At 46.6% G+C, this 18,935-nt stretch overlaps 1 protein-coding gene across 1 annotated transcript; it reads right to left on the minus strand.

Moving 5' to 3' along the window:
• Nucleotides 1-1,028: 1,028 nt before the first annotated feature.
• Nucleotides 1,029-18,695, minus strand: CD83 (CD83 molecule). Its single transcript, XM_081247058.1, has 5 exons — nt 18,585-18,695; nt 18,377-18,492; nt 5,812-6,022; nt 3,559-3,665; nt 1,029-2,188 (listed from the first exon to the last, which is right to left on the minus strand). Exons 1-5 carry the CDS (start codon nt 18,619-18,621, stop codon nt 2,060-2,062), a joined length of 600 nt encoding a protein of 199 aa, XP_081103184.1. The 5' UTR covers nt 18,622-18,695; the 3' UTR covers nt 1,029-2,059.
• Between the last annotated feature and the right edge of the window lie 240 nt (nt 18,696-18,935).

The raw sequence follows: 18,935 nt of genomic DNA on the forward strand, positions 1-18,935 counted from the left end.
AAGCGTTTGAGGATGGAGTTGATTCCACTGAAAGGGAATCTATAGCTTTTACAGACATATTATGGGCACTCATCTTCACAAAGAGTCATTTTCCAAAGTGGATTCACCTATAATGCTTTTATAACTATTACAACCACCAACCACTTGCACTAGATTGTTCTTACCATTGGGGGAGGGGAGGTAATGGAACTACTTGAGAATTTTGAGTGAAACCCCGTGAATCCCAGGTACAGAGCCCCTGACTTTACACATCCTTCTGAAGTAAAAACCCTCCTCCTTTCCATCCCTCCCACCTATGGTCATGCGTGTGGTCAAGCTGATCACGTACTGCCTGGTGGCAAGGCAACTCGAGGATGGATTCGGGAGCATCTTTGGGAAGAAGGAGATGCCATTTCACAGACGTCTACCTGCCATAAATGCCCCCCCACACACACACTCAGAGGAAGGACTCAGCCATGCCTTCAATTCTAGAATTTCATCTTGGGTCTGGTTCTCAAACTAGTGTACAGATGTACCAGCACTCATCGCAAAGTCTTACGAGTAGTTTTAAATATAAAAGAGAAAAACACTCCCTCTTCACATGCATACATTTAATACCATGACAGCTATGACAAAGAGGCAAAAACACTAAACTTGGCGTCCCTTTTACTCCCTAACATTAGCATGGGCAATATTCTCTTCGGAAAATAAGTAGGGAAAGGGCCAAGTCTGATAAGAGAAACCCAACAACTGCCAGAACGTCAATGGGACATTTGAGAACTCCCGTCTCCCTGTGGCCTGGTGGCCCCCGAGTGTCCGTATCTTGGAGTACTTTTGGCCGGTGCTTCAAGAACAGAACAGACCACTGGACTGGCCTCACTTCCCCAAAGGAATTCATACAGAAGACTATGGGAAAGTGTCCTTTGTAGCCTTCTTTGTTTGGAACGATGGAAAACATAAAAAATGAAAAGCATTTTCTCATGCCCAGAACACCACTGCAATAATAAGGAAGACGACCCAAAGGAGTTTGGAATTTGGATAGTGCTTTATACTCTTTCAAAGGATTTTCACATACGTTTTTTTCAATCAACTCATACATCAACCTTTCGGTTTACAACTGAGAAAGTAGAAACCATAAGGATCTTGTCCAAGATCAGACAGCTAAGTTGTGGGACAACTGGGGCCAGCGTCCAGTTTGCACAATTGGTCCAGCATTTTCATCAGGTCCCTAAATAGCTCTCCCTCCTATTGTCACAGTTTCTGACTTCTTCTCACCCTCCATATACAGGGTGCTTGTCAGTTAATGATATCTAACTGAAGATACAGATTTCAAGAGGAGAAGCAGCACAAATCCTTCTTTGACAAGTATACACAGATATAAAAATAATTGTGACATTCTTCTCTATTGCTTCTTTATGGATGCCTTTCCCAGATAAAAAGGCCCTGCTGGGGACAGTTCATTGACCTGTTATTTCCGCGTACACATCATGCTCCTTGGTAATAGCAGGGCCTTCATGCCGGGAAACTATTTGCTAAATATTTCCCTCTGTCTCTCAGCTTAGCCTGTCACTTTCTCCCAGACATAAAACATCTGGGCTTAGACAAGAAAACACAGCAAATTCAGAGATGTTTTCCAGATGTGGAAGAGGATAGCTGCCCTCAAGGGTCTACACAGGGCCAACTCCAGGCATTCACGTATCCCAAGGTCCTTTTCCAACTGCATCTCACCATAGCTTTTCTAAGACTGAAAAAAAAAAAAAAAAAAAAAAAAAAAAAAAAAAAAAAAAACCTGTCCAAGAGGTTGACCAGATAGCTGAATAAAACGCTAAGAAGGTCATAAAGAAGCAGCACTGGAAAGCACCCTGTAGGCGGCCCCGTGCTTTGTGGTCATGTCACAATTTTCAAGGCCCTGCTCACAAAACGTGGGGTGGGATCCACTTTTGGATGGTTCAGTCAAGTGAAGGGCTTCACAGGAAGGATGGTGTCTTCAGTGTGGGGCTCAGGCTTCTCCTGTTCAGTGTGACGTGGACGCACACCACGGAGCCTTCAACCTTGGAAAAACAATCTGCAGAAACCTTGCTCACACCAGTTCTGTCTTGTGAAGAGTCACTGGCTCCAAATGCTTATTTGGGGAGGTAACTGGGAGAAAAGCATGTTCCGTGGCAGGTTTAAGAAAGTCTGGAAAAATACTCTGCTGTCGTGCAAACTTCTGAAAAATAAAATCAAAGAGATACGTTGAGAAGTGAATAATTGGAAAAATGCTTCAGCTGTCACCTGGATTTAAACTCCATTCACTAGGAGCTGACTGGACAGCTCATGTGGGAGCCCTCGTGATGCGGGCTACGTCACTCACTCTACAGTGGGCTTGTGCTATTTCGCTGGTATCTCCAAACCTCAACCAGGAGTTACAGACTGGGGCCATTTCCAGACCCTAACACTAGGATTTCCTGCATGGAAAATCAGTGCCCAAAGAAACAGGCATTTGCCAACAAAAAACTAGAATCACTCATTTTTAAAATTAACCGCCAGGTACTGCTAATTAGCTTCTTATATGCAAATAACTTTAAAGACCAAGCTGTAAGTTCCCTGGGGGAAGGATATAGTTCTTATGCCTTTTTACATGCCCTCCAGTGCCTAGCATAATGCCTTATACACAGTAGGCACTCAGTGGAGTCTTCTGATGGACTGATGTTTAAAATAGCAACCAGAGAGATGAGTGTTCGGCCAGAGTCAAGCAAGTGAACAGAAGGGGCCAGTGAGTGACAAGAACCAGCGCTGGAATAGCTCCTGGGTGACCGATGTCCTGGTCCCCAAATAGCCAGCACCTCCTGATATGCTGAGACATATGGGACAGATCAGTTCCTAGTGGGTCAGGCCCAGAGCTGGCCCTGCTCCCCTACGACCACTGTCAACCCAGGTGACCAGCCACACACAAAGAGGCTTGGGGGGCAGGGAGGAGTCTAGGCTGGAGTCTACAACCAATAGGTCAAGGGCATGTCAAGGACGCCCAAGTACTGGCCAGCAGTCCTCTATCCCAGGCCACACCCTGTGTACCTCTGGATTAATTCTTAAAAAGTGATATCTAAAATAGCAACCAGAGGTACCAAAAAAAAAAGGGGGGGGGGTGGAAGTACCAAAATGATAAGAGGGAATCTCTAAGAGAAAAGAGTTCAAGGGCCAACCAAGGAGATGGATCCATCACCAGGGTGGCCGGGCTTGCTCACCTGCCTACAGGAAGAACAGCACCTCGCCCGGATGGTGGATGCGCAGGGTCCAACTTTCTTCCACCGTATCTACAAGGCCTGCTGGTGCTTTAGGAGGATCCTTTGGCATTTCACAAACTTCCACCACTATCTTACTTCATTTTCTCTTCACAAGGCTCTGTGTGGAGCCACCAGATGGAAAACAAGCTGGGAGCTTCCCAGAGAGATTCTCACAGTCTGGGGGCCTCTGTAAGGCCAGGGTTCTGTGAATAGGTCTCTTGCCATTATGAAATGACTCACACTGTCTACAAAACGCATTTGATTGGTAACCCAGGTGATCTTTTAATAATGAGAGATGTTTAAGAAAGATACTTACGCAAGTGAAAATGATGAGTGTCACGTAGAAAGTGACCAGAGCTAACAGCAGGACAACCTCAGCTCTGTATTTCTTAAAAGTCTCTTCTTTGCGTCCCTTAGAGCATCCTTTAAAAAGAAATACGTAAAATATGAAGCCGTTGAACGGGGCTCTTCTACCAGGATGAAAAAGCTAAGAATGTTTTGTTCTGGCTTTTTAAAGTCCTACTGGTCTCCCTTTCTTACCCTCACATCTGTACCGTGGGAAGGACATCGGTAATGACGGTGGTGACCGCAGCTGGCGCTCACACTCACCCTGTGCCTGGCTCCATGCAAAGGGGCTGATGTCCAGCATCTCGCTGAACCTTCAGGGGCAGGTCTGAGTACCCCAGTTTACAGAAGGAGCCGAGGCTCAGAGAGGCTGAGGGATTAAGGCAGGTGGCAGAACTGCCCTGTTATTACAGAACAAGTCGATGCGTCTCTGTAGGCCTGTTAAAGCCCCTCCACCAAGGCTGACAGCCAAGGCGGGGGCTACAGAACAGCTCCCTGGGGGCTGCTAAAGGCTGTGGCCTCAGCCCCGGGAAGGGGGCAAGTGAAGGAGGAGGGAGGCCTTCAGCCCAGGAGGGGACAAGGCGGGGACAGCTTCTCCCCGCTCAAGCACGACATCCAATGTGCAGCAAGGTTGCTCAGGGAGCTGGCTTGAGGACTGGGGCAGGAGAAGACGGAGTGAGGGTGACAGGAGGGGCTTCCGCCCTCAGGGCCACGGATGGGCCTCCGGACAGCTGTCGACCCCTGAAACTGGATTCAAGACTTTGTGCAATGGTCTGGGGATGGATTCTCACAGAGGTCTGTGACCCCAGAAGAGAAGGGCTGAGAGCCACTGATGGTTCTAACATTTATCGAGCATGCAGTACCCCCAGACCAGGCACCACTGAGCATTTCAGCGCAGTATCTCATTCAACCTTCACCACAAGCCTGTTTTGTAGATAATATCAATATTATATTATCCCCATTTTAGAGATGAGAAAACCGAAGCTCAGAGGTTTCCCCAAGGTAAGATGCTAATGAGCCGCTGAGCTAATATTTGAACCAGATCCAGTGGCTCTAGTCTGACCACTCAACTTGTAGGCAGCACTGCCTTCGCGGAGGACGGGAAAGCAAGCCAGCTTTTCTCTATTCCTTTCCTCTCTGCTCCCCGCAGGACGTGCCTGCCCTCTCTGCTTCCTGCCAGGCTGCTCGCATTTCTCATTCATGTGAATAATTCTCACTGAGGGAGCGTACCACGGCAGGTACAGTAAATGCCATGAAGACAAACGAAGCAGTGTAAAGGGCTAGAGATTGAGAAGGGTATGGGTGTGTGTGTGTGTGTGTGTGTGTGTGTGTTACAGTGAACCAAATCCAAACGCTGGTGTGTGTGTGTGTGTGTGACAGTGAACCAAATCCAAATGCTGACCCCTAAGCAGTGATTGCATTCTTGTGAGTGCGGGAATATTATCTTGAGTCAGATTCCTTTCCGCTTCTCCGTGGAAGGAGAAAGTAGCCATTGTACAAAGTCAGGGCCTCTGTAACAACATGTTTGTCATTTCAAGCCTCAGCCACTAACAAGAGTTGGGCCAAAGTCAAATGCAAGGCGTATTTTAAGCTCCATAAAGAAAAGTTATGGAAAAAAGTCCAAGGAGATAATCCTTGTCTTTATACTTGATTCCTGGCCTTACTGCATAGAGCAAAAATGTGCCTTCTGTCACGGGAACGCTATTTTCTTGCTGTACCCTTTTTCTTTGGCTTGAGTTGAGGTATTGGGACATTCAATTGCTGTAAAGTGGGAGAGAAATGCTGTTGTCATGTGAAAAAGGTGGAAACAGGAAGCAGCTCCCTTGGCCAGGTTAGAAAGCCCCCAGTGAGCAGAATATTACGCAGTTATCTGATATATTCGGGAGACTACCCAGTTTCTCTGGCTTCCAAAAATTAGACTTGGAAACTTCCTATTGGCTCTGAAGGACTCTTACATGAGTAAGAGTTGTTTGATTTAGTTGTCTGACTACATTTGGCATCCACCCCAGTCAGACTGGGGTAGATCTGCCCTTATTAAAAAGAAAGTAAAAAGAAAGTAGAGAAAGTTATGACATCCTTGCAGTAGAATTTAGCTTTCAGCCACAGATATTATCCAAAGCTTCTGAATTCCAGGGTAAACTTGGATTGAGGGGATCAAGTTTAGGACCCATAGAAAGTGCCCTGCATACTGTAAGAAGAAAACAGGTGCCGCAGATCACCTCACCTGTCACTTTCAAGATCGTGGTGCCACTTAGGTTTCTCTGCCCTTCTGGATCCACCAGAGTGCACCTGTAGGTCCCCGAGTTGCAGCTGGTAGTGTTTTGGATCCTCAGGGAATACAGCCTTTCCCTGGGGGCCTTGGAAGAGGCCCTCTGTTGATAGTACTGCAGGTCTTCCTGGGGCACCTCCATCGTCTCTGCACTGCCATTTGTGAGCTGTTACGAAAGAATCATATACAGACTCAGAGACATAGATAACAGACTTGTGGTTCCCAAGGGGGAGGTGGGTGGGTGAGGGATGGACTGGGAGTTCGTGATGAGCAGATGCAAACTAGTATATATACGATGGATAAACAACAAGGTCCTACTATATAGAGCAGGGAACTATATTTAATATCCTGTGATAAACCAGAATGGAAAAAATATGAAAAAGAATATATATATATGTATAACTGAATCACTTTTGTTGTACAGTAGAAATTAACACAACATTGTAAATCAACTATACTTCAATAGAATAAATTTAAAAAACAAGAATCAAACCACATCATGCTCTACTGCCAGAACCTACAAGCACGGGGCCTCCACATCAAGGTTCTACCTCTTGTTTTCATAAAATCCATCCTCAGCTAATTGTTTTAAAACAAGATACTGTGTGTGTGTGTGATGTCTGGGGGAGGAGGAGAGAATCTAGGAGAATTCTTTAGGGCTCCATCTTTTTTAGAGTAAGATCAGGACTGCCTTTTATGATGCTCTGTATCCCTACACGAAGGAGAGAGCGTTCCTGTTGATGATAACCACGTGTCACTGATGATTATGTGATGAGGCGTGTGAATCACACTGAATCACACTCTCTTGATGGTTGTTCTCCATTCAATGTTCTCTTGTTTTCTTCAGATACCAACTCACCCACTGACTGATTCTTATTTTTGTAGCCCAGCCTTTTATTTGGAAACGTTTCTAAATCTGTTAAGGTCATTGCCAAACAACTCAACAGAAAGCACAGAGATGCAGATGAGCACTGCCTCTCATGAGGACACCCTGTTCTTCAGAGACTGTGTACCTGTGGAGTCATCTGTGACGCTGCAGGACGTACCACGCTCACGCCTCTGCTAAGGCAGGAAGACAGCTGACAACAGCGCCACGTGGAGATTTTATGTGTCAGGTCAGTTGGTAGTAATATCAAGATATACATGGAAGGGCAATTACGGCTTAAATCACTGTACCCAGGATGGACCAGCCCAACTGGGGTAGATGCCAAATTTAGCCAAACTAACCTGGCTGGTTTTCTTTCCCTGAACAGCCTTTGCAATTAAACTGGTGGGGTCTTTCCATCATCTCCTACTTCCGCGATTAAGCACACATCACGTTCACCATCAATTCCCTTTTTCCCCAGATATATTTTTAATTTGTCTAGTTAACTTGCTCGTTGATCCTCCACTGAAATGTTTTAAAGCTTCTAAAACTCATTTACATAAACAGTAAAGCCAATCACCGTTTCCAGTGTGCAAGGGCAGCCCCGAGCCCTTTGCTGGGTGGCTGGGGAACAACAGGGAGCCTGGGATTCAGTGGCATTCCTTCCCTGTCCCCAGCATAGTGGCCGCACCAGAGGGCCCCCTTAGGAAAAGACACTGCAGTCAGACACTGCTGCTGTCTTTGCCTGCACCAGCCGCTGTTTAATCTCCTGTACTGGAGGCACCCTACAACTCCTCTCCTACTTTTCAAAAGGCAATCGGCACAGGGAAATAAATAACCAAGGAATGGGGGGAACACCCAGTGAGGCGGAGGCAGCCCAGGACAGAAGACATACATGCACATACACACACACACCCTCCTTGGTTTCCGCTTCATTTCTTAAGTCAGGGAATGCACCTTGAGGTGCACGGAAAGCTCAGATTCCAGCTTCCACGGCTCGGGCTCCTATTGGCATTCCTGTGGAGTGGCCTGCAGAGACATCTGGTGGCTGATTTATCGCTCCTGCAAGAAACCCTGCTTCATTCACTCCTAGCACTGGGCTGAGACTAATAGCTTTTCTCAGGCGAGGTCTAAATCCCATCTCCTGACAGTCCTTGTGCTGAAAGGTTCCTTCCAAAATAATCAAGACTGGGGCATTTAGGTGTTCAAAAACAGAGCGAGAAAACAAGGAAACAAAAAAAGGAGGTGTGGTCAAGGAACCTTAGGCATCCAACTGATTTTAGAACACGTCTGAGTTAGACCAGTTTTCCCCTTTTCAAGTCTGATTAAACCAAAAATTGCAGCCTTATCATGTGCCTGCACCTCTCCCCTCCTCTGCTGCCTGGCAGAAGTGCCCCCTCTGACCAGAGCTTTTGATGGGTCAGGTGCCCAGGACCATCCCGGGCCAACCGCTTCCAAAACTCCCTCCCCCACCTCACCCCCCAAGGCCAGTTTGAACTAATTAACTCAGCTTATCTCTGCAGTCCCCGCTCAATCTGCTTCTCTTTTCTAAATTAACCTCCAAATGTGTTCAACTCAGATTTCTTTCCAATAGATTTCCCTGGAATTGAGTTTTGTAGAAATCCCTGCATCCGAAAAGATGGAAACTTGGCTGCAACAATCATTTTGAGATTTTCTACCTCAGATTTTCTCCTTAGGGCGGTCTTCTCTCCTATCCAGTGACCCCTCCCTCAACTCAAAAAGACCTATCTGAAAGTCAAGATCAAAAAAAATAAATAAATAACACAAAAACAAAAAACTGAGAACCCCTCTGGAGCTGGTGGATATAAACTATTGTGCTTTATTTACATAAAGATGGCCCCTTTTTCACGCTGGCTGCTGGGAACTGCTGAAGCAAGTACACGGCGGTGATCAGAGCTGACTGGCAGTGGCTTTCTGCCTATTTGCAGGAGAGAATTCATTTTACAAATCAGCAGTAACAACAAAAAGTAGTTTATGTGATGGTCAGATTTCCACGGGTCTCTGACAAAACCTCCAGAGAGGTTATTTTACAATGGCAAAGCCAAGGCAGGGTGAAATCATGAGAATGAAAGCAAGAGGTAGGGGAAAGTCGAAACGAAGAACCCCAAAGCAGCCTGCAGAAGTCTGATTTACTGAACCACCACAGCCGTCAGTGGGATCGCGGCAAAATATCTCAACTCTCACGGGGTCATCTTCCAACGGCCCCTTCCTGGGTCTTCCTGAAAGACCCAGAGAACTGAGAGAAGTCCTGGCTTAACCTGGGACCTCTTGCCAAAGTGATAAACAGCTCTCCGGGACTGATAACTACCTGTAACAAAAGGAACCTTCTGTAACTTCCCACAGTGCCCATGGAAATAGTTCAGAACCTTCCTTCTAGCTTCAAGCTGCAGGTATGTACATAGCCTATTCCCCCTTCCTTCTGCCCACAGCCGCAAAAATAGCTGTAGTTTCCATGTTAACGTCCCATGCTCAAGATGCGAGTGGAGCACTAGCAGTACCAAGAGACTTTATGCAAAAGTTCAAATCATCGTCTTCAGCACCGTGGCCAAGCAGCCATCACCCTGCAGCATCGGGTGAGTGAGCCGTGGCCCGAGCAGCACTGTTCAAGAACCGAAGGAATTTCAGGGGGAGGAACATGGAATAACAGCAAATGGGCCATCCTCAACTTCGCTTGGTTTCATGAATTCTTATAAACATTTGAGCTGGCTCAGAATCAACCACGGGCAAGAATGACTCTCAACATTCTAAAAGCGTTTCATTGCGTCTCTGCAAAAGCGTTTTAGGAGATAGTCATTTATAACAAAAGGAACCCTCAGATTCATTCACAGCCGAGTGTAACTGACAGGAACTATTTAACGCACACTTTGCGACTCTCACATTGCAGAGGGCTACACCACAGCACGCTGTGGGCAAATTAATTCCTCAAAACACTCATCCAAATTATGTTTTTAAAATCCACATTCCCTGCGTTAACTCTTATGCTGACACATTTTATCTTTCTGATTGAATTAGAAAAGGCAAAATATACGACATCTCATTTTCAGAAAGCCTACGGACTTTTGTCTCAAGGCCTCCAATTTGACTAAATAATTTAAATACCATATTCCTTCTCTAAGATGGAGATCTGACCTTAAGGAAACCACAAGCCCTAAATTAAAATAAATTCTCTTTAATTTGCCAAATACTAAACCAAGCAAATACAAGTAGTAATTTTAAACGCATGTGAATTGTTTTTTTTAATGGTGGGTAAATTTGAACTAGAAAGAAATCAAATAAATATCTAAATATGGCCGAAATTGAACCAATATTTCAGTCAAATCCCTATTGTGAAAAGGGATTTTTTTAGAAGTTTACATAATTTTATCTAAATATATGCTAACTTCCTAGATTACCATCTTTGGATATAGGAGGACAACAGCTCCATTCCTATTGCAAAGAATTTTGATTCCACAGCCTTGAAATCCAAATTTATCATGCATGAGATCTGTTAAGAATGTGATAGGAAAGTAAAAGAAAAGGGAAGAGATTTTTTTGAGGAGAAAAATGTGTGTATATATATATGCATATAAATATTTAATCCAACAATTAAACATATTTAAAGGAATGGATGCTAGTTTTTAAAGGTGGTATTAAATTAATCTGATATATTCCAATCACATCAAACAGCTTTTTTTTATTGCATTTCCCATGCACTAACATTCATGTACCTTGGTTTCCAGCTCAATTAAAGTGCCAATATAACACCCATTCATCATAATAACAGTTCTTTATAACATGCAAAATAGTTTGGCTCAGAGGTTGATGTCATAATGGGGGTAGAATGTATGAGCATTAACATCGTATTTTTCTAAGTGTAGTTTTATTGGAAAAATGATTTTCCACTTTGAAATTTACTGGGTCTAACAGACAGAGTTGGATTTATGGCTGTTAACAGAGTTATGAGTATGGCAGAGGCAACATAATTAAGAGCACAGGCCTTGGTGTTGGACAGACGTGGAAACAAACCCCAGCCCCGCCATGGCTAGCTCTGCTCTTGGCGAAGGGCCCGGAGCTCTCAGGCTTCGTTTGCTCCCCTGAGATGGGGGAGGGTAACTACACCTCCCAAAGTTGGTGTGAATATACCTGTGATGAGGTAGGTGGGTACTGTAGCATAGTGTCAATCACACAGAAAGCGCTAAAAATGTTACCACTCTTTTTTTTTTTTTCACAGCTAAGTTTTAAACAGTTCCCTGCACATAGGAAATATTCAAAAAGTATTTATTTAATGAATGAGTGAATTTTAGAAACAATGAGGAAGACACAAGGGCACTAGCTCTGGCATCAGAAGACCTGAAGTCAAGCATCAGGTAGCTGGGTCACTTTACCTCTGACTTGGATTTCCTCGTCTGTAACTACCTTACTTCCCTCATGGGGTTATTTTAAGAATCAAGTGAGAAAACACATAATAGTGCTTCATAATCCGTAATGTTGGTAACAGGGATTGTTGTTGTATCCAGTAGCTTTCTACTTTGCCCACCCATTCAGTCATTTCTTCCAGCTGATACTTCCAATCTCCTCTGGCAAAGCTGTTCTAGAAGTCCCAATCTCTGCTCTAGGGAGAAAGTTTTTCTGCCCACAAGGTCTCCAAAATGGCCACAACATTCTGAATTTCTAAGGCACCATCATAATGTGGAAAATACCCTTTGGAGTTGGGCTTTGAAGGCAACGTTAGGCCACTCACTGTTCATGCCAATCGTCCTTCTTCCATTAGTTTCTTGTGGGTCCTGCTGGACCGGGAGGGGCATCCTTACGGGCTCTGAGTTCACGTCCTTCGGAGGACACTCCATCTGGTTCTAGAAAAGGCACATTGGACTCTGGCCTGACCTCCGTGACCAGAGGGAATGGTTCTGATGGATCCATGACCCAATCAAAGCCACTTAAGTATAATCTGACATTGTTGAGATGCAAGAGACACAGTCTTTTGCTTTGCACTTGATCTCGGGAGGACAGACAAGTCTGCAGTTACTGGCTACTATCTCACTGCCACGTGGAGGCTGATAATAAAACCAACACAAAGGAAGGAAAAGTTGCGAGATAGAAGGTCACCGAGCCCTGAGGATATTCACGAACCTCCAAATTTAGCCTTCCGCAAACTGAGCGGCTTAAGACAACAGAAATGTATTCTCTTACAGTTCTGGAGGCCAAAGGTCCAATATCAAGGTGCTGGCAGGGCCGTGCTCGCTCTAGGGGAGAATCTGTTTCACGCCTCGCTCCTGGCTTCTGGTGTTGCTGGAGGCTGGCATTCCTTGGCCTGTAGACACATCACTTCAGTCTCTGCCTTCACCTTCACGTGGTGTTCTCCCTGTGCATCTGTCTCTGTGTTTCTGTTTTCTTATAAGGACACCCGTCACTGGATTCAGGGCCACCCTAATCAAGTATGACCTCACTTTAACTGGTTACATCTGCAAAGGTCCTATTTCCAAATAAGGTTGCACCCACAAATACCAGGGATTAGGACCGAGACATAACTTTTTTGTGGGACACTATTTAACCCACAACATCAGGCATAACTGAAGTAGGAACCATATTTTGATTTTTTTTTTTGCGGTACGCGGGCCTCTCACTGCTGTGGCCTCTCCCGTTGCGGAGCACAGGCTCTGGACGCTCAGGCTCAGCGGCCATGGCTCACGGGCCCAGCCGCTCCGCGGCATGTGGGATCTTCCCGGACCGGGGCACGAACCCGTGTCCCCTACATCGGCAGGCGGACTCTCAACCACTGCGCCACCAGGGAAGCCCATATTTTGATTTTTAAAAATTATTTATTTCAACCACATGAGCCAATATATTCCCTTTTCTTTACGCTAGATTTGATTGGATTACAAGCCTTCACAACAGTAAGACTCCTAATTGATAGCAGCACCTTGCCCCACCCCAGAAATAAATGTGGCACATGCGGGGCTATCTCCACGTGGCTCCAACCTCAAGGCCAGTCCTGCTTTGTCACTCAGGCTCACATGCCTCCCACTGCTCGGTGAAAGAGACACCAGGGTCTGACTGGACTCAGGTCCTTTGTTCTCCGGAACTGACCCAGTGAGTCAGGTCCTAGGTGAACATGAATTGCCTATGGCAATGAGCATCTATCTATTCCCATAGGTTTTCCCCATCTGGACCAATAATCCTAGACAACTACCAGTTCTTCTGGAATCTATCTTCTCTTGGACAATTGGGACAAGAATGTGCGGTAGAGACTAGCTGGTGCTCCACAAAAATATCAAGTGATATTCACAAGCCTTGGGCTCTTACTTCTATACCAGAGCTACATGACACACACAGAAATTTTACCCAAGTATACCCCAGGGCAAAAACAAAAATTAAAAATATGCTTCAGGTGTAAAGAGTCTTAGGGAAGTACTTTAGTTCAGCTCTGGTTGGAGCTAGCACTGTTGGTAGAAAATTTGAGATTATCCCAAGAGTAGCCAGGAAGGACTTATGGAAACAGTTTCAGATGGAGGAAGCCTCTTTTTAGGTAATGTATCTCTTCTTAGTCCTGCCCTTCATAAAACCTTCCCTGATGTCACTAAGACCTTCTTCTAACTTCCTCTAATTTGTGTAGTGACATAACCAAGTACAGAACTAACATAATCAGTCCTCATGGGACTCGGGTTCCCCGTTTTATTTATGGAAAACAAGTGTTTGCAGTTTTTTCTCTTTAACTCTCAGCTGCCTGTTTCCTCCCTACGCTCTTCCAAGCTGAAAGATTCTTAGCAACTTTGCTGTGTCTCATCATTGTCCAAAATCTCAGTGCTCCATCCTCCTCCTCTGGTTGGGACTTCTTCTAGAGCCTGGCCCTCTCCTCCCTAGGACCATGTAGACAACAGGACTGGTGACCAAGAGAGAAGGGGAGGTAACCCCCAGGGATGTGCTGCAGCCTGAGTTAACCTGATGGCAGTTTCACTGCAGTGAAAGACTAAAGCTTCCTTCTGAGATTCATCTTCTGGGATGAATTACAGTCTGTCTTCCACCACAAGAAATATGCTTTTCCTCTGACATAGTTTTCACGATGTTATCTCTTTGCTTAAAAACTTTCAAAGGCTCCTTGCTGCCGGAAGGACCAAGTTCAAGCCCTTATAATTCAGCATTCGGGGGTGTTCACAGTCTGTTCCCAGCCTGCTTGCTGGCATTACCTCTCAGTCCTCTGTGGTATGATTCTCCCTTCCAGATCGTTAGTTTCCCCTCAGTCCCCCAAAATGCGTGTGGATTCCTGTGTCCATGCCTTTGACAGTCCTCTGGCAAAAGGTCCACCCCGGTCTTAGGATGGCTACTGCCAGGCGCAGGGCTTGGCACACATTTGGGACATAGAAATATTCACGAACTGAGGAAAATGTAAATATGGGAGACATCTGAAAATTCACTTTTTGCCTTTCATAGTCTGACCTAAAGGTTATTCAATCAGGTCGAGTAGTGTAGGTGCCAACGGGGATGGTATGATTTTTCTTTGATGCTCACACAGGCATTGTTTTCACATTTCAGTGTTTCGGCGCTTCTGTATTTAATGTAGAAATGTTTCCTTTTGCTCCTAAAACATCTCAAATCTATCTTAAAACACACGTCACTCTAGAATCAGGTGAGTGCGGTGAGTGGCATGCACTGTCTCCTTCGTGGGTCCATCAGGGTTGGTGGCTGTACAGATGCCATCTGCCCGGGCCATTCATCAACCCTGGCCCCTCCGAAGGCTCCTCCTTAGCACTTCCTCGCTTTGGGGCTCCTTATCACACAAGATGCTGGAGACAAAAAACAGGACTCCACTGAATAGGAGATCAGCAACGTAGATGGAGGACAGCTCATAACAAATCAAGGACAAGCAATATCCGTGTAGCGACTGTCCTGGAACTTTCTAAGTAGCTTCATGCGAGCCCATGAATCTGCTCTCCTTTAGTCCCCAGGAGAGCCCATGACCTGCCACAGCTGCATGTCTCCTAAATATTGTAAAGTTCAAGTCTGATCTACTCTCTGAAATCATGGTCTCACTTCCCCTTTCTCCCTTCCTCTGGAAATCATCTAAAAAGGGCACTGGTCTTGTGACGCATCTCTGTCCTCACCCCCGTGGTGTCACTCAGAGATGACACACTATATCCTCTTTCATTATGCCGCAGCCTAGGGCGCTGGGGCTCCCAGCACAACACGAGACAGTGCGACGTTGCCCTCGTTAAGTAACCACTCGTTACAAGCAGTGGCGAACTTCAACCACGCCGGACACTCCATTCATCCAGTGTCATCCTCCCGTTCCAGACCTAGTGCAGCCTCATTAGAGGGAGCGTGAACCTGCTCCGCATGCAGCACAGACGTAGCTCTTTAAGGGATGTCCTTACTCCTGGCAGACATGGGACTGGGCTATGGCCCTCTTGTGCTAGAATCTAACCCAAGGTCACAGCCACGTTCTTCTACTTCGGTAGGAGAGTGATGCACCAACGTCTCTTTGCCTCAGGAGAGCTCAAAATACCTCCCTCAACAACCACAGTCTATTCACAATCCTAAGAGCTAAACTGAATGGATATACCGCGTTAACTTTTCTATTTCTTCCCAATCATGCACTCTGCCTTCAAAGGTACAATACAGAAAGGGATGAGAGGAGGCCTCGTTCTTGGATCCCTGTTGGGAAGACATCAGTCCACAGGAAAGAAGAGTTGGGCTAACAGGAACTGGGCTATCTCTGCCCACTCTTGGCTTCACCTTTGACCCCTGGGCATGTCTATATTACACCCCCCGCCCAGTCCCCTGTCATTGCACCTTTGAAACAGAGAGAATAAAACGGACACTGTTCCTTCCCAACTCACCCTAATGATGCAAACACTAAATGGACGCCGTGTGCTCCGAGCCTTTTGGTAAAAGGCTCATGGTAAGAAACACATGGTTTACGTGGGTCCTTTTGTTAATCATAAGTAATCAGTGCCAACTGGACAGTGGCAGGATGCTCTGTGGTGCCGGAGAACTGAGTGGTAAATGGATTTTTAAATTGTGAGTCGTTATAACCGTAATTGTGATACGCAGAATTGCAAGAATGCAATTCAATCTGGCGGGCGGTGAAACCCCACACTCCAAGGGACTTTCTGCTTACTTGATCAGCATGCAGCCTACAACTGTGCAAAGTGGTTTTACAAACCAACCTACTGATGATCCAGCTAGGCTGGCTGTGGTCACCAGGCTTAAATCCCTCACTTCATAGCTACCTCTCCGCATCACTGAAACATTTTACAAGAAAGTCGTGGGAGGAAATGACAAGATAATCTTCTGTAAAATGCAGGATTTCAGCATTTCACCACTGGCCTTATTTCCAGAACACTCTAACCATTTTTGTTGTACAAGCACAATCGATGCAAAAGTATAATTACTGGGCTGGAAAATAACAAACATCTACAGAATACGCTGAGATACGTTCAAAAGTACTTGAAAAATAAAGCATATCACTTTCAAGGTATCTGATTAGTTTACTGGCATAGCATAGCTCTCCTATCCACCATGACTCAATCACAGTTTCCTCCTTAAAAAAAAATAACTAGGGTATGAGTTTTCAATGACCCTATTCCACGGACCAACAGAAAAAAAGAGAATGCCAAGAGACTATTGTCTTTTTCTCTTAACAGAGCTTTAAGAGACCTTCAGGGTCTTTAAAGCTTGCAAGAACTGTGTTCAACAAATAAGCACATACATTATAGAGTTACATCATCAGCTGACATCCAAGGAAAAGTCAAAGGTTAATCACTCTGGTTTACTGCATCATTCCAAATGACCTCGTGCAAGATTTAACTTGACAACTGTTTGAACTTTACAGTCTGAAATTTCATCTACTTGTTTCATGAGTACTTTGTAATTACTCCCCTGGGGATATTAATATTGTTTTCCCTTTTTAATTGCTCTCTGAAAGGGATAGTGGTTTCATGTTTTTCCCCTCCTTTTAGATAACCAACTCCCTGCCTGGCTAGCCCAAAGACACTTTCATTTTATTTAAGTAATTAACAGAGAAAACAGAAATAACAAGATAGACCTCTAAGAACCCAGGCTGTGGAGCCACACTGCTTGGTTCAAATCCCACCTCCAGCGATTAGCCCGATTAGCCCGCTGTGTAACAGTGAACAGATTATTTCACTCCCTAAGGCTCAGTTTCCTCATCTGTAAAGCAGGAACAGTAACAGTATTGATCTCTTAAGTCCATTGGAAGGATTGGAACAGCTGATGTACATAGATATTTACCTCAGAGCTTGGCAGATGGTGAGTACTCAAATAATATTGGTTTTACAATATTTTTATTTACATACTATTGTTTTTACAGGGGAACAATTTTGGAATTGCTGTGTTCTCTGATCCCACAGTGAATAAGGTGGAAATGAAGTAGGAATAATAACAAACCTACTTTCATACACAATACAGCGCCCCGAGGCCCCAGCACCGTTTCCACTGTGCATAATCATAAAGGGTCAGCCTGAATTCACTGAGCATCTTCAAAATTAGCAGGGCAAACACTGGGTGCCATGCAGGATACACAAAAGCAGTGGCGCAGCACTGTCCCCAGGGAACTGACAATCTGGTTAGCAGACACACACACACACACAGACACACATACAAAGAGGTTAACGGTCCTGTGCTGCCTTGTTAAATGGCTAGATACTTGTGCAGGTTCTTACAGCATCTTTTATGGTGGGCAGAAGAAAACCCAGGATTTTGTGGAAAGCTACAAACACACAGAGATTTTCTGCAAGGTAAGATGACAAATCAGTGAGCTCCGCAGAGTAAGGCTGGGATATCACAGTCATTGTGCTTCAGCCAGAGGTGCCACTGTGGCAGTAACCTCATTAAAGGCGGGGAGCACCGGGAGCAAAAAAAAAAAAAAAAACCAGTGACAGCAAACAGTGGCTGCTTGGGTTTCCAGTGCCACCAGAACCACAATCTTAGAACCTGCAAAGGTTCCAGTTCAGAGGAAACCTTAAAAAAGCCTCAGTCTGACTCAATTCTCTTACAGTAGGGATAGTGACACTGTTCTTACATGCGGGGACGCCTCTGGGCACCATCACAGACGCCCTCCTTGCTGGACCTCTCAGGACGGCCAGAGGGAGGAGGCCACGGGTACCCCAGAACGGGGATGACAGATAACCAGCACCTAAGAAACAAGCCTATCGCTTCTTTCTGGCAGTCCTTCCTCTCAAGGTGCCCCCTCCTCGCCTCCCCCAATGTATGAGCACCACAGTCACAAAACACCAGAAATCAGAAATCTGGAGACCTTCCTCCCGTCCAATGCCAAATCTGCACTAGCTGCTTTCTCCCTGGCCTGCTGTCCATAACCACAGGTGGCCTCTGGAATTAATCCAAATCAGAGGTTCTCTGCCCTCCACAACGTCTTATTTGGATCATTCATCTCAGGGCCACCTTTAGAGGCAAGAAGATTGAGGTCCCCGGTGGAACTAAATCTAAGTCGGCCTGTGCCTGGATGCGGCTGGGCTTGGAGCCGGGATGGGAGAGGCGTGTGGGAAGACCGGGTACCGAGTTCAGCTATGGGAGATGCCCCTGAACCCGAGCCATAGAGGGTCGCCAGCCCAAGGAAGGTGGTTGCCCGGTCTGCAATTAAACCACCCAACCCTAACTCGCCGGTCTCGCCGCGCTTACCTTGGCCCAGAAGACCGCGTAGGGGACCTGCGGGTCCCAGGGGGCAGTGCAGGGCAAGTCCACATCCTCCGAACAGGCCACCTTCACCTCCCGCGCCGCGGGCACCAGGCTGCAGGCTGCAAGAGGGAGAAAGAGCGGCGTGAGCAAGCGAGAAAAGGGGGTGTCCCGGGGAGGCGGGCGGGGGGCGCCGGGCGTCCGCGGGCCCTACCGCAGCTCAGAAGCAGGAGCTGGAGGCCGCGCGACATCGCTGGGGACTGCCGGCGTGGGGCCCTGGAACTGCCACTTGTACCCGCACGCACCGGGACTGCCCCGGGCGGCAGTCCCGGGGGATCCCCGCGGGCGGCGGAAGCGGCGGCGTGCCTCCCCCGCCTCCGCCAGCCGCGAAGGGGGGGCCCGGCCCCGCCCCCGCTGCCCCGGCCCCGCCCCCGCGCTCGGCCCCGCCCCCGCGCCCCAAGCCCGCGTCGCTGCTGCAATCCCTGAGGAAAGCACCGCGCCCGCGGCTTGGCAAACCGCGCGCGCACGCCGGACACCTTCCCGCTGACCCTCCAAACAGAGCCGG

This window comes from Mesoplodon bidens (genome assembly GCF_964165515.1).
Source record: "Mesoplodon bidens genome assembly, chromosome: 10".
In the NCBI taxonomy this organism is placed as follows: domain Eukaryota; kingdom Metazoa; phylum Chordata; class Mammalia; order Artiodactyla; family Ziphiidae; genus Mesoplodon; species Mesoplodon bidens.